This window comes from Symsagittifera roscoffensis, chromosome 7, assembly GCF_963678635.1.
Source record: "Symsagittifera roscoffensis chromosome 7, txSymRosc1.1, whole genome shotgun sequence".
Lineage (NCBI taxonomy): Eukaryota > Metazoa > Xenacoelomorpha > Acoela > Convolutidae > Symsagittifera > Symsagittifera roscoffensis.
Genome location: NC_087068.1, coordinates 56,959,419 through 56,973,697, shown reverse-complemented (window position 1 = coordinate 56,973,697; position 14,279 = coordinate 56,959,419). Strand labels below are relative to the sequence as shown.

The 14,279-nt window shown below is 34.5% G+C and overlaps 1 protein-coding gene across 1 annotated transcript; it reads left to right on the top strand.

Moving 5' to 3' along the window:
• The first annotated feature begins 1,945 nt into the window (after positions 1-1,945).
• On the top strand, positions 1,946-10,663 carry LOC134851179 (protein mothers against dpp-like). The gene is made up of 4 exons (XM_063867149.1): positions 1,946-3,537; positions 6,247-6,916; positions 7,403-7,609; positions 9,762-10,663. Exons 1-4 carry the CDS (start codon positions 3,466-3,468, stop codon positions 10,397-10,399), a joined length of 1,587 nt encoding a protein of 528 aa, XP_063723219.1. The 5' UTR covers positions 1,946-3,465; the 3' UTR covers positions 10,400-10,663.
• The last annotated feature ends 3,616 nt before the right edge of the window (positions 10,664-14,279 follow it).

Sequence of the window (14,279 nt, the reverse complement as noted above, 5' to 3'; positions counted from 1 at the left end):
ATCCTCATCCCAATAATTCACTAGTTTCAATGTTATTTAATCCTCATCCCAATATTTCACTAGATTCAATGTTGTTTAAATTCTGAAAAGTTTGAAAATTAAATAAAATCAGGTTAAGACTCTTATGTATGGCAAAATTTTCAGTTATGTTTCAACAAGATTTTAATTTGATTGCTCTGTTCTTATGTTTTCCTAATTAGAATCCACTTTTTTTTTAATCCTTATTGATTATGATATCAATTTATTGCTTTTACTATAAGCCTAATAAAATTACAGATTCCATATTTAATTTTTTCGGTTTGCCAAATCAAACTTGGACAAAAATTCACAAATTTTTAGCTTCAAATTTTCTACTTGAAGTATTTTCAATAGACTTTAGAGATTTGATATAAAATCAATTTGAAATTGATTTTTTATCAATTCACTAAATTGTATTGAAAACACTTCAAATAGAAAATTTGAAGCTATTCAAGAATGAACTATCACAACGGTAACTAGGAAGCTTACTCAACGATCACAATTGCGGTTAATTTGTAGGGGAATTTAATGTCAATTTATAACAGCTTCCAAGATCAAGAGCCCTTTAAAAGATCACAAGAGCTTATATAAGGGTGCTTGATCAGAAATTGGCTTTATTTTAGTAAGGATTGGCAGTTAAAAAATTTTCAATTTCATTTTGATACTGTAAAATTCTTTAAGAATTGCAATTGAGTTTTTATCGGTCATATTTTTTTATCTCTAAGCATTCAACTTTCGAAGTTTATTCAAAAGATATCCCACTCCTTTCAAAACTTTTTAGTTTTTAGTTTTTTTCCGAAAGAATATTTGGTAGCGAGTCTACTTTCTATAAATCGATCATTTTAAGACAAACTCGAACCTTAAAAATGTTTATGATCGTTATCGTGTTTTATTGTAGAAATATTTTGACAGGTAGGCGAATGAAATATCTTTTTAACTGGTTTTCGAGTTAAATGATATTCACTTTTTTAGCAGGCTCTGGTTTCATTCAAATTTTGCAGCTGACTAAAATTGTTTGATGATAATTTTAAAAGAGATTTCTCTAATTAAATGGGTAACTGCAATTACTGAACAGTTTTTGAACTACTATTTTTTCACGCTAGTCTCGCGTTTGTTCATCAGACTTCTTAACTTTTTCCTTGTTTTCTGATTATTCAATTTGTATCCCTGGGAGATTGTTGAGACGAAACAGCAAAACATCATCTAAGCGTCTCTGTTTTTGTAGCTTCCCCTCATAATTTTTGCTCAGTAGTTTTCACTTTTTAGTAGTCTCAATAACATCGTCTCGGCCAAAGACAGACAGCCACTGAAGAAATGACTGAAGAGCTAATGTGTTATAATATGCCTTCTATTAGTCGGGACTAGTACAGTCAATATGATTAAGTTGAATCGATTCCAGGAGACTCAATTTCTAACTGGAATCTCCACAACTACTGGTAATAAAGAAAAGATAAATCTCTCCCTCTCTTTTTATTATCCATAATCATCATCAACATCATCTTATAGTCTCGTTTTATTTAATGGTCTAGTATCTCCAGAAAGTATCTCTAGATTTTGCAGACATATAAACGCATCAATATCCCAATGAATCAACACTGCATTACAATTATGAAGACGAAAGAAGCGCCGTTAATACTGAAGACATATTGGCCGACCGACCATCATTTAAACCAACACTGCTTCTTTAAAAATAGAGAGCTTATGGCAGTCTTAAATCTTGCCAAAATAGATAGTTTTACTGTCGCTAAACTAGAATTGTAATTTTATAAAAGCAGACAAAAAATCGCAGAGAAAAAAGAGATGAAAAGAGCGAATGTAAAATAAACTGTTTAAATTACATTACAAGCGTGTATACATCTTATGACTATAACGAAGATTGTGATGAAAATGATGACAATGTTTTTGATGATTTGGTATGTTTGCAATATAGAATTATAAGCTGAGCTATTGAAACATTCGAACATGGTTTAGTTTTGTTCTTATAGTGTTACAGTTGCTTGATGTTAAAACGTTTATAAATACCACCATTACGATTCCTCTCATTTGTCATCTTTTTTCTAATCATTCCTCCGCTTTCAATTTTAAAGCAGTGCCTCTTAAAGCTCATTTTCCAATCATTGAGAGCAAAAAAAAACGAAAAAAAAAATCTGAATAAAATTTGCTATAAATGCTTGCCGCTATTTCAAAACCATTATAGATTGAATTTCTGTTCTATTGTACAATCACACGTTTCGCCAATGCCTTTATTATTAAATCAAATTCCAAATCCAATGGAATCGAAATCAAATATCACAAACAAATGCTCAATTCTGCTTGAAATTAAATAAAAGGCAAACAATACGCGAAATTTAGACCAAATTTCAGCCAATTAGAAGCGCCCATTTTCCTGTCTATTAAGCCGACAGGCAGAACTAAGACTCAGTTCAGTTTTACGCTCTATTTATTCTAAAATCTTTCCTTTTCAGAAGACTTGAGTAGGCTTCTTAATTCAACCAAATAGCATATCATCAAAACTAATACTGCAATAGTAAATAATTTAGCCCTGAAATTATACCCATTTTAAGAAAAAATCGGCCGTTCGGAGTGAACAAAATTACCCAATCGAAATTCGGTCAAACTAAACTTAGTTCTAGTTTGCACATAAACATAAATCTCTCTTTCTTCTTTGGCCCTTAAGAGCAAACGGAGAAATAATAATATTAGGACAGTAAATTTGATTTTAACTCCAAACTTTCTTTCCTTTCTTTCTTTTCCCCAACCACAACATAAATCCAGATAGAATTAGATTACACTCATGTTCTACTTTACTCTTTTCCGGACGCATTAAGACAGCGCCAGTGTTGATTGTATTTCTTTACCTCTTACCAAGCTACCAGAGCTCGCTGGCTACTTCTGGAAAAGAGCTCCGTATATAATTTTGGGTTAAACTGTAAGAAGGAACAAGAAAACTACGTGTTGTTTGTTGATCAACCAACTGCAACAGACATTGTAAAAATATTTGAATAGTTACTTTGACAACAACATCCGAAATTATTTTGCTCACTTTCTCTTACAAAATTATTTCTTACCATTTTAAAACATCGGTGAAATTATTTCTGCCGTAGTTTGGGAGACGTCGCGGTTGTATCATTTCACCCTTTTAACTCTCCCAAAAATTGTTCGACCTCTCTTTGAAAAAAGCCCAAGTTAGCTAACAAAATCCAATTAATTTGAGTTTTTGAGCTGATCGAAATTTAGACAATCGCAGATTTTGTTGCATTTTTTCTGAAAACGGAAATTTCCTGTTTAAACGTACCGCAAGCTGTCATTTTATGAATAGTTTATGAACTTTTGACAACTTTTGCAACTCCGACCTCCCATTTATTTCTCTGCTTGTTCCGTTTTCCAATTCCGGGGACACAATTTATTGATGTTAAATGAGCAGCAAAGCAGCTGAAATTTCATTTTATGCTTTCTTTACTGTCTTCGAAGTTTGCTCCCAAAAACAAGCGCGCTGATCGTCGCAAACTCATCAAAAACGTAAGTTAATTTGATTTATTCTTTGCAGCAAAACTGCTCTTATGCCAGCATTTTTTCTAAGTAATTTTCTTTTCCATTTTGTGTTTTTGGCTATAATTTGGCTTTTTGCTGTTTTCATAATTATAACAGCTTAAGTCAACTCAAATAGCATTTTAGAAAAAGTGTTTCGGTAGAAATCAAAGAGAAACTGGAAAAAGACTACTCTTTTCTCCGAGAACTGAATTTTTCTATCGATATTGTGTTCCAAGTTTTCTTTTATGTTCAAATCTTCTGGATTAAGGAGCCTTAGAGGGTCAGTACTACTGGCTGTAATAGGTCATTGACTTTTGTTCAGTCTAGACTTGTGAACGAATCTGAGTTGTAATTACAGACTAACGCGTGTTAATTGGCAGGTTCGACGTTCGCTTTCATTTTCGCGCCAAAGTTAGTCTATATTTAGAACAGCGCAGCTTCAAGTGTCTGTAATTAGGAAGCAATTAATTGTCCCCACAATAAAAGTATCGATTTCATTTCTCAAAATATATTTTCATCAGTTTCAAATAGTTTTCAAATCTAGTTTTCATCAATTTGGATCGATTAAAGTCTCACAAAACAGTGGAAAGCTTGAAATATTATATTTTTAAAAATAGGATTGTATTCAGTCACAGACCAACCTATAAGTCAGGCCAAGAAAACAGACAAATACCCTTCCATCAAAAAATATGACAGATTGGTAAGTAACAGGCCTATTGTAATCAAGCGCATCTTCCTGTTTGTTCAGTTCAGACCAGACGCGATCCCTAATAGCTTCTTGGCTTCACAAAGCGACTTTGAACTGAAGTATGGTCGGATTTTCTCAAGTGTGCATTTTGTTCGGAGCCTAAATCCAACTTTCAGACCTGATTAGAACGGAAGTTAGCGCCAGTGTTTTAGAATTGGGACTACTTGAAAGGCCACTTTAAACACTGGTTAATTATTAATCACGCGTCACTAGCCTGTCCGTCAAGCGTTCGAGCGTCAGCGAGGATTCGGCTTTGGAGCCATAGATCCATTGATATTCAGTCTTACTTTCTTGTCTTCCATTTTCCAGTTTGTACTATTCGCTCTTTGAAATTTGCCCGTGATCTAATTTAACCTCAGCTGTGCTCTCTAGCGGGTCTCTGACTCACTGCTTGTTCACTCTAATTTTTTGAACAGTCTTCAAAATTGAACTGAAAAGTTTTTTTGTTCATTCTCTACTTCATTTATTTGGTGCAGGTAATTCGAAACTTTTGCAATCACCTTTGAAGAAAAACGCAAAATTGAACTGATTATTCGAACTGAGTTTTCATCTTTTTCGGCTGAGTTTTCATACTTGTGCGCTCGATTTAAAAAAAATTTTTTTTTATGAATATGAAATACTTGTGAGCTGATTTTTGGCATAAATTTTTGAATTTATTTTAGTTTTTTCTTTATTTGCAAATTATTTATGATTTTTTTGCTCAGTTGATTTTTTTCCACAAAAATTTTTTCTATAAAGTACAATAAAATACGAATAGGAAAATTGTGAAGTGTTTAATAAGGAAAATAAAGCCCAAAAAGTTGGCTTAGGATTTAAAAGGTAGTTTTTCTACATTTTTTAAACAATAACTTAGCCTATTGTTAGACGTTGTTAAACTTCACAAAACTGGTTAATACTTTTATTGCTGAAAAGCAATTAGACCATTGAAAAATTCCTCGATTAAAATTTCTAAAAAAGGGAACTTTTTAACAAGGGTAAATTTTTCTTTTCACGTCATCGGAAAACTGCAATTAGGTATTACTTAGAGAAGAATTACTAATGAGAAACTTGAGCTGTTGATTTGCATTTTTGAGGAGATTATTAGCTTGGAGCTAATTTGGGAAAATTGGCATAGTGGTTTTTTCCTTCAGGTGGGGGGATGCTATATTCGTTGCTATATGCTTTTAGACAGGTACTTTTTGTAGTTGTCGCCGGTAGTAGGCAGGCTATACCCGCCGCCAGATATATTCGCCAAAGCGTCTTAGCTCAAACTTGTCGGGCGCCTATTTTTTAATTAGCATATACACAAACCAGAACGTGTTATTATTACCAAATACGTCAAGTGTTAAGCCGCCGTCTAATCACGGTCGTCGATAAACGGCTATGGGATATAATACAGGTAGGGGGGATATTTCGGTTTCGATGTTGGCGCTAACTTTCTTATCGATTGGATTCTGGAGCTTACATAAAACTGAAGATACAGAATCATAGACGACAGTATTGCCGACGTTCTCGTATCTCGCGCATTGTTATCTAGCACTTTAATTGTGCAAAAATGACTATCGATTCAAAGTCTGAACTTAGTTGAGACATTTTGACGCAGAGGAACTTGAACAGATTTAAAAGCTTCTTTTGTTGTACCAGTGAACAAGTGAAATTGAGAGCGATTCGTGGCGTTTCCTCTCTTCTTTTAACTCTCACTTCTAAAACTCAGCAGACAAAAGTTAGACAAAAATATCGAACAAAAATCACTAAATTATAATATTACTTTACGAATAACAACTAGAAACAACCACTAAAATTAGTTATAAATTGTGAAAACAGCAAAAAATCGCTGATTTGTGTTATTTTCCTGATGTTCATCAAAAAATTTCCTCTGCCCAAAAATGTCAGTTTTTTAGACTTCATTATAATTTATTACCAGTTAAAACTTCCGTTTACCTGATGTTTATTCTCGTTTTGTGTTTCAGATACTGAAACTCATTTTTGAATATGAAAAAACAAACGGCTCATTCGACAACGAGAATTTTCTACAACTTCTGAAAAGCCTTTCAGACGACAATCTGCGAATCCTATTTTCGCTTCTGGCTCGAAACTCTGGAAAAACCTCTGAAATTTTATCAGAAAAGGTCGAATTAATCAATAGAACTGCAACTCAATATACGTGCATAACCATAGATCCCAAAAAATACGCCAAAAACCAGCCAAAATCTGGAAAATTGGACGTTCTAAATTGCCTCAAAAAGTCCAAGGAGTCTTCGAAAGCAACAAAATCTGATCATCAAGAACTGTCAGGCATCGATAGTTGTGAATTGCTGGAACGAATCTTGAACTGGCTCGCTGTTATTTTACACAACTTTAACCGTTCCGCAATGACACCTGACACGATATTCAAACCGAATCCACTTTGCGTTGCGCAGAACAGTCGACATCCCGGTGGCACGCTGTGTTGCGGGGAGCAGGGCGGAGAAAGAGAGGCAGAACACGTGACTGTTGAGAGGAAGGGGAGTGGGGCGAGGGGGAGGGGGAGGGGAAGTGTTGGCGCTAATGGGGGGAGCAATAACCACATATCCAACATATGTTTCAATCCACATCATTGGTCAATATTGCATCACACAACAATTCATCACAACAGAACTCGTGAGTATTCAAAAAAACAACATTTGAATTCTTAATGAAGTTGACTTAAGATTCAAAAATCAAAATTAAATAAAACCGACTGTACAAAGCTTGAAGGTTGAACCCATTTCAGATTTTATTGGGAAATAATTTGAAACTTGGTCGTTGCTTGAGATTTTAATACAAAATAACCAGCCAAGAAAATTACCAAAAATGAGCCTTTAATTATTAACTAAGGCACATCAGAAATTCTTCGTAAAGAGTTAAATAGCTTGCATGTTGGTTTTTTACCTCGTGGTCAACTGATCGTTATCATTTTTATGTTTCATTTTTTATTAAATAAGTTTTGCATAAATATTTGAAAAAAAAGAAGCAACGTTTGACCGCATTTTGACATGTAAGTTAGATAATTCAACAATTAAAAGACAACTGTTATAACTTATTGAAACCAAACTTTATTCAAATTTTTAAACCTGAGTCTATAAAAAGTTCTGTTTTTAATTTCAGATTCAACATCTACTTCAGAACACACAAACACATCCTGCAGTGAAAAAGACAAGTCAGAGTTGAGAGGGGGTTCATCATCCATTGTTCTAGAAAGAGGACCAGGGGTGAGGGGAGGGCAGGAATACGATGGACCAGTGCCATACCCAAACATAGACCATAGTATGGCCACTATGGACAACCACAACGAGTCATCAATCCCATTTAAACGTAAGTTGCAACTTAATCATTTTTTATCATTTGACAATAAAAAAACTACAATATCTAACCTATGAGTTTTCAAAAAAAACATCAAATGATTTTTATGTGTAATTGGTATCAAATGGACTTGTTGACCTACATATGTTTTTTTTTCGAAATTATAATTTGTCTTTCTTAAAGTTAAAAAGTAGGTTGCATATCATTATTTTCTCAGTTTAATCTGGCGAGATAATAAAAAAGGAACATAAAATTTTAATGGCAGGGAAAAGGCTGATTTGGAAAAAATGCCATTGAAATTGACTAAAGGAGGGAAATGAGTGCATTTTGCGGATGCCTTATCGATTTTATCTGTAGTTGTCCTGACAACCATGACAAAAAATCCTGATAAAATGGGTGAACATTATTTGAACAGGAAATCAGACTGGGGGAAAGTATAGAACTACTCGAAGGCAATTCAATAACACTAACAACGCCTTCAGTTCTGCCAAAGATAAGCAGGAAAAACGGGAGATATTGAGGAGAGAATTGAGAAAAAATACAAAAAACGCCCCGGGAGGGAAATTAACAATGAGAGGCGAAGAAAAGTTTGAACAAAAATAGGGAAATGAATGGGTTTTGTGATGGAATTTAATGAAAAGGGATGCTTTTAAGAGGCAGCAAGGAAATGGGTAAGCTTTTAATGGGTTTTTAAAATGGGTGCTTATTGATGTATCGTGAACAAAAATCGAGAGGGAATTAGAGGGAGAATTTCAAGGCACATTTGAAATAGGGAAAATCTGTTTTGTGTCCTGAAATTGAAGGGTGTCCCGATTAGATGGGAAAGCGCCGGGCTCAGACATGCTGGCGCCGATTTGTGTCGCTCAGGGGAGAGATTGCTGGAAAACTGGGGAAAATAGGGGGAAAGTTCATTATTTTCAGCGGGATTTCTCCCCTGATTGATGATTGAATGACACCCGGCTGGGAATTTTAATTCCGCATCATGAAAGTTGTAATTACGCTGCATTAGCTGCATCACAGGTCGAGGGGAATTTTAAAAATGAGAAAATACACCAGGGGAAAAAAGGGAGAGAATCACTTTTGTAACCCGTGCTTGTGAAGTTTTCACTTGTCATTAATCAAGCAGGGAAAAAAGAAAAAAATGCGATAAAATGAGAATCCAAATTACACCTGATGGCTTTTTCAGCCTGATTAGAAGCCACAAAAAAGACTGAAAATCTACAAAAAAATCAGATCAAGCGAATCTATACATCATAAAAAGTTACATGCATCAAAATGTCTTTCATGGGGGGTTGTATCTATCTTGTATGTGTTTCATGTAAGGCTTTTAATCAGTCGATAGCACTCCGAGCTACCTGTGTGAAATTAGAAATCAGAAAAATCGCAATTTATTTAATCAAGAGGCACCTAATCAAAGAAAATAAGTCTTTGTTTATTAAAAACAGAGTAAATCACGTTGAATTTTTTTGCTTGAAATGAAAATTAGTTTTGTAGGCAAAATGAAAAACAAATGATGAAAGAAAAACTAGAGCGCAATTATTTTCCACCAAAAAAAAGAAAAACTTATCGTAAAAAACGTGATTTTCCCAACAAAATATACGATAAGAATCTAAATTAGTCGGTAAAAGACGGTACAAATGGCAAAAATTGCCGATTAGCCTGTGGATTTGAAAATAATGGTAGTTTTTTATCCATTGGCTACGTTGCGATTCCTCCTAATTGGATCCTTATAGCGTTTTTGCTTCGAAGATCTGAAAATTTATCGGCGCTTTTTTCGCAGATAAGCAAAAAGATTCGGCAGCTTAGAGGTATTTTTTCACACACGCCTTGGTAGTTTTGAAAAATATATATATGACTAATAATCTCAGAAAAAAATGACGATAATTTGGCTTACAATTTTCAGTATTCCTATGGCAATTGCAATAAAATTATATAGGCTGAGATAATTCTGAAATTTAACTATATAAACGAAAAATATATATAATTTTGACTATGATTTTAAAAAAAACAGCTTTTTGTATGCATTTGCAATCACATGCATTTTCTGGAGACATCAATTAGTACCACCGATACTTAAAGTTTTGTCAGACACTTTTCATAAGAGCAAAACCTCAAACTTAATAACAAACCTACATGAGTCATAATGTATTTTTGTTGCTTTTAGGCTGGTGCTATTACAAACACGACCCTTCTTCTTCTCAAAGTAACCGTGACTCACCCTGGGTTAAAATTGCATTCTGGGAAAAACGGAACCGAGTTGGCCCCCTACAAACCGTGCACAAAAACAACGTCATCATTGCTTGTTCACGCCAATTCACACCTGAAGTCAGTGAGCCGACAAGTGAAACGTGCGAAAGATTGATATTGGATGAAATAAAAACCCAATCGGGTCCGAACCCCAACGAATTTCGCCCAATAACATCCCGCCCAGAAACAAAACCGATAAACTATCATCAAATTATAACCTCAGGTGTTGTTTTATCACATTGTAATGATGGTGAAATTTGGTTGTTCAACCAAGATGAAAGACCTGTTTTCGTCCATTCGGCTACAATGACTTTCGACCCAAGTTGCGCCGAGCGACAGTCGGTCATAATACGATTAGAACCCGGCACATGTGCGAGAATATTCAACCCAGAAACTTTCCCATTTTATCGAAAAGCGACCCAGAATCAACCAATTGACCCGTACTCGATCAAAATCAGCTTCGCGAAGGGTTTTGGACCCGGATATACCAGAACACAAATTTCATCATGTCCGCTTTGGTGTGAAGTACTTCTGAACATTGACAGATCCGTCTAATTGCGTAACAAATGGTGCGAATGAATGAATGTTGCGCAATATAAACTGTTTTTGAAAATGGTCACGTAATTCTAAAAATTTGTTACGTCACATCAAAAGGTTACGCAAAAATGATGACATAAGACGTCGAATTAGCCACTGCCTTGAACTGTTAAAACATTAATTTGTTAACAACTGTAAATTATCGCTCATTGCTGATTCCGATACATTCTATAGATTATATTTTTAAACTATTCAGGTGCAATACAATTTCTCCAATACGTATCCAGTTTTACCTTCAGTCTCAAGCAATAAGTACAGAAAATAGGATAGCCGATTGCTGTGCAATTAGAACAGGAGATTCAAACTAAATTTTAACAAAAAATGCAATAAAACCTAAAAATATATATATATATTTTCAACTTAGTGTGCTTTTTTTTCGGTGACAAAAGGATCTGAACAAATTTACAAAACTTAGCAAAATTTGATAGTCATAGTGAAGTAAGCAAAATGGGGAAAAATTAGGCTTTTAGGCTTGAGGAAAAATATTAAGTTTTATCCTCCAATAATCATAATAATTATGATAATAATCATTGTGGTTTTTGCGATTCGTGGAGGCTCTATGAAAGGCTATCCAGCCTGTCTAAGCATAGTGCTTATCTCTTATTTCCCCACATTCCAGACTGAGTTATTTTGTTAAGCGAAGCTCTTTTTTTGCGATTCAAGGCCGTTTTGTTTTTGTCTACAACTTTTACGAGGTGCCTTTATTGCAGCCGTAATCAGTCAGGGTGTGGTAGTCCTGAAGCTAGAGGTCAAGTGAGAGGGGATCGATTGCACGATTTGACGACCTTGAAGTGAACGCCTTACCACTTTGCTAAGTGCCTCCTAAGTGGCTCGGAATTAGACCAAAAAACAAATTTTTATATTCGTTTTTCTCGACACTGAGAAATTTTTCGATCGTTGTTTAAAATGGCTCAAAACGCGGCTACAATTTCAACAAAATGACATATCATGCGACTTGTTCCGATCCAATGGCAACTAACTTTGCTTGGTAAAAAAAAACAAAAAACTAAAACATACCCAAAGACAAAAGTTTATCCCCGCTTTCAATTGTCTGAATAACAAAACTGTTCGTATCATGGCATAGCCTTGAATTTTCCGACGTCCCTTCAACGTCTATGTCAAGAACATATTCTTCTGTTAAAATTTAAGGAAATGAAATTTGATAAAAACTGAAAGTTTTTTTTTCACATTTCTCACTCACTTATTAAATTGCCGCTAAATACTCTTTAAATCACAATTTGTATTGCTCGCAATTTGTATAAAACTGCCTAATTTGAGACCCTACATTTTTTTACATAAAAGTTTTGTGAAATGATTTTCAAATTTGAAATCAAGTTGCCAATATTTTTTGGATAAAATATGAAACTCTAAGAAATATGAAGCTACAATTACAAAACTAAGGAAATCATTTTCTAAAAACTCTGATATGGAACTGATATAAACAATTAGTGTGTCTGATATCAAGTTGCAAAAACTTTATCAGCGTGATAATAATTTGTTATGGGTTTTACTGGAAGATGAAGTTTTCCAAATAAGAAAAGAGAAGCTTACGTACTTTCAAAGCTGCATTAACTCTCATATCTGCATAGCTGCATTATATCACTTGAAAAAATCAATAATCCGGACTTTGAAATTCTCTTTGAACAATTGATCTGAAAAAAAAACCGCTCAAAAATCAAAAATCAGCACTCTTCATTTTTTTGTTGAATAGTTGAAATAAAAAGCATGATTCTGACCACTTTTTTGAACTTCAAGGCAGTTTTCTCAAAAAATTTTATTATCGATCAAGTTGCGGTTGGTGGGTCAATCTTTCAATGTGGTGGGTGATTTGACTTTGTACGCGTTATCTTCTGAAATCTGATGCTGCGTGAAAAAATTAGATTCTTACCATTCTAGAAAAGAATTAAAGGTAAAATTTGCATCGAAACAGTGGTCATCCTTAATGATTTTTAGTTTATTTTGCACTTACTGCAATTATTACTTAACTTAATCAGTAAACAGGTCACTTACATATGACCTTCACTTGCCATTCTTTCCGGCGGACAGAATGCTCTCTTCACTTTTTAATGTTTTAACTTTAGACTAATTCACTTTTATTCTTTTTTTCTTTTAATTGTATAAAGTAGATTTAGCTACAACAAAGTAATATTTTAACATGGCGCAGTCAAATAACAAATCTAACGTGAGAGGAATACCTCCATTTTGGCAAAACCATACCGTAGATCCCCCAATTCCCCGAAAAGATTGGAGCGATCTTTTTCACTTAGCTATTATCGCTAAAGAAAATATAGATATCAAAAATCTATTAAATCCTTCGGAAAGACCTGATCCTCAACCTCCAAAATTGGAAAATCCGTTGGATGGCGAAACGGAAAGCCAAAGAAAGTCGAGAATCGACAGGAATGTACAGGAACAAAGACGTTACGACGAGGAAGAAACCGCTCTCATTAAAACAGAAAGCAAGAAATTTAATGGAATGCGATCAGAGGAATCAGATAAAAACTACGATCAGTTCTGTACCTAATTCTAGGAAACGAAGGAAAAAAAATTTTGGACAAAAATTCACATAGGTAAAAATCTTGCAAATTTCAATTAAAGAGTTTTGAGATTACTTAGCAACCGCTTTTGTCAGGAAGAACGGCACAAATTGTTAAATCGAAAACAAGGGGACAGAGAGTCACTCGAACAGTTTTGGGGAGCCCTAGCTGAAATGGCTAAAAAGTTTGACATAGCCGTGGAAGAAGAAGAATGGATCAGATATATTTTCATAAACAACATGAAAAACTACGAAACTTTTAACCGAAACTCTTCCTCCACGAGAAGCTCTGAACATAGCACTCATCGACGAAAAGGGAATTTTAAACCACCTAAAATTTACAAACAATTTTAAATCCAACAGATCATCTGTACATAAACCGCACAGCCATTTTACTGTAAAAACAGAACCAACTCTCAATATAGAAAGGAGCAACACCTGTATGAAGTGCGGCGGAAATTTTTCAAAAGGACACCTAGAAGTTTGTCCGGCGAAGGATACTACTTGTACATCCTGTAAATACAAAGGCCATTTTACCAGATTTTGTAAATCTCGTCGCCAAAATTTAAACATTGTAAATAATCAAACTGTAGATAAAACAGATTTTAATCCGTCGGATCTCCCGGATGTAAATCAGACCATGTATATAGAGAATGTTGTGGCGTCATAAACGCATGGTCAGAATCTGGACAAAGTGAAAGCAAAAATTTTTCTGTATTAAGTGTCACTACCATTTTCAACAACGACGGAAAAGATCTGAAAAAACTAATAAAAATTGGCCTCGGGAAAAAAAAATCAAGTAATTTTAAAGATACAAGTGGACTCAGCTAGCCCAGTTAGCTTTCTCAAGAAGAACGTATTATACGAACTGAAACTTCGAGACCCTTACTTGAAATTCTATCCGGCGGACAAAGCTACTAAGGATTTGTACCGTGGATTTAGTGACAACGCTATAAATATTTCTGGAAAAAAAAGATACTTCCGATTTTTTTTAATGGTTGGTCAAACAACGACTGTCATTTAATTTTGACCGAGGGATATGAGAGAAACATTCTCGGAAAAGACAACCTGCCCAAAGTGGGGATAGAAGTCTCGCAGAAATATTTTGCACAATTCCAGACAAACGAGCCGTGTATGTCCCTAAATTCTATTTCACCAACGGACAAAGATAGTGAAATCATAAACATATCAAAACATTTAAAAACATATTCCTTCGGATTGGAAAAATAAAAAACCAGAAGAAAATTACCCATTTTCACGAACCTCTAAAACCTATCCAACTAAAAGGAAGATGAGTCCCCC

Bases quoted from the DNA above. Each gene is read 5' to 3' on its own strand.
- LOC134851179 (XM_063867149.1), top strand. From the start codon at position 3,466: ATGCTTTCTTTACTGTCTTCGAAGTTTGCTCCCAAAAACAAGCGCGCT. The intron at 6,917-7,402 runs GTGAGTATTCAA...TTTTAATTTCAG, and splicing joins AATTCATCACAACAGAACTC to ATTCAACATCTACTTCAGAA. The intron at 7,610-9,761 runs GTAAGTTGCAAC...TGTTGCTTTTAG, and splicing joins GTCATCAATCCCATTTAAAC to GCTGGTGCTATTACAAACAC.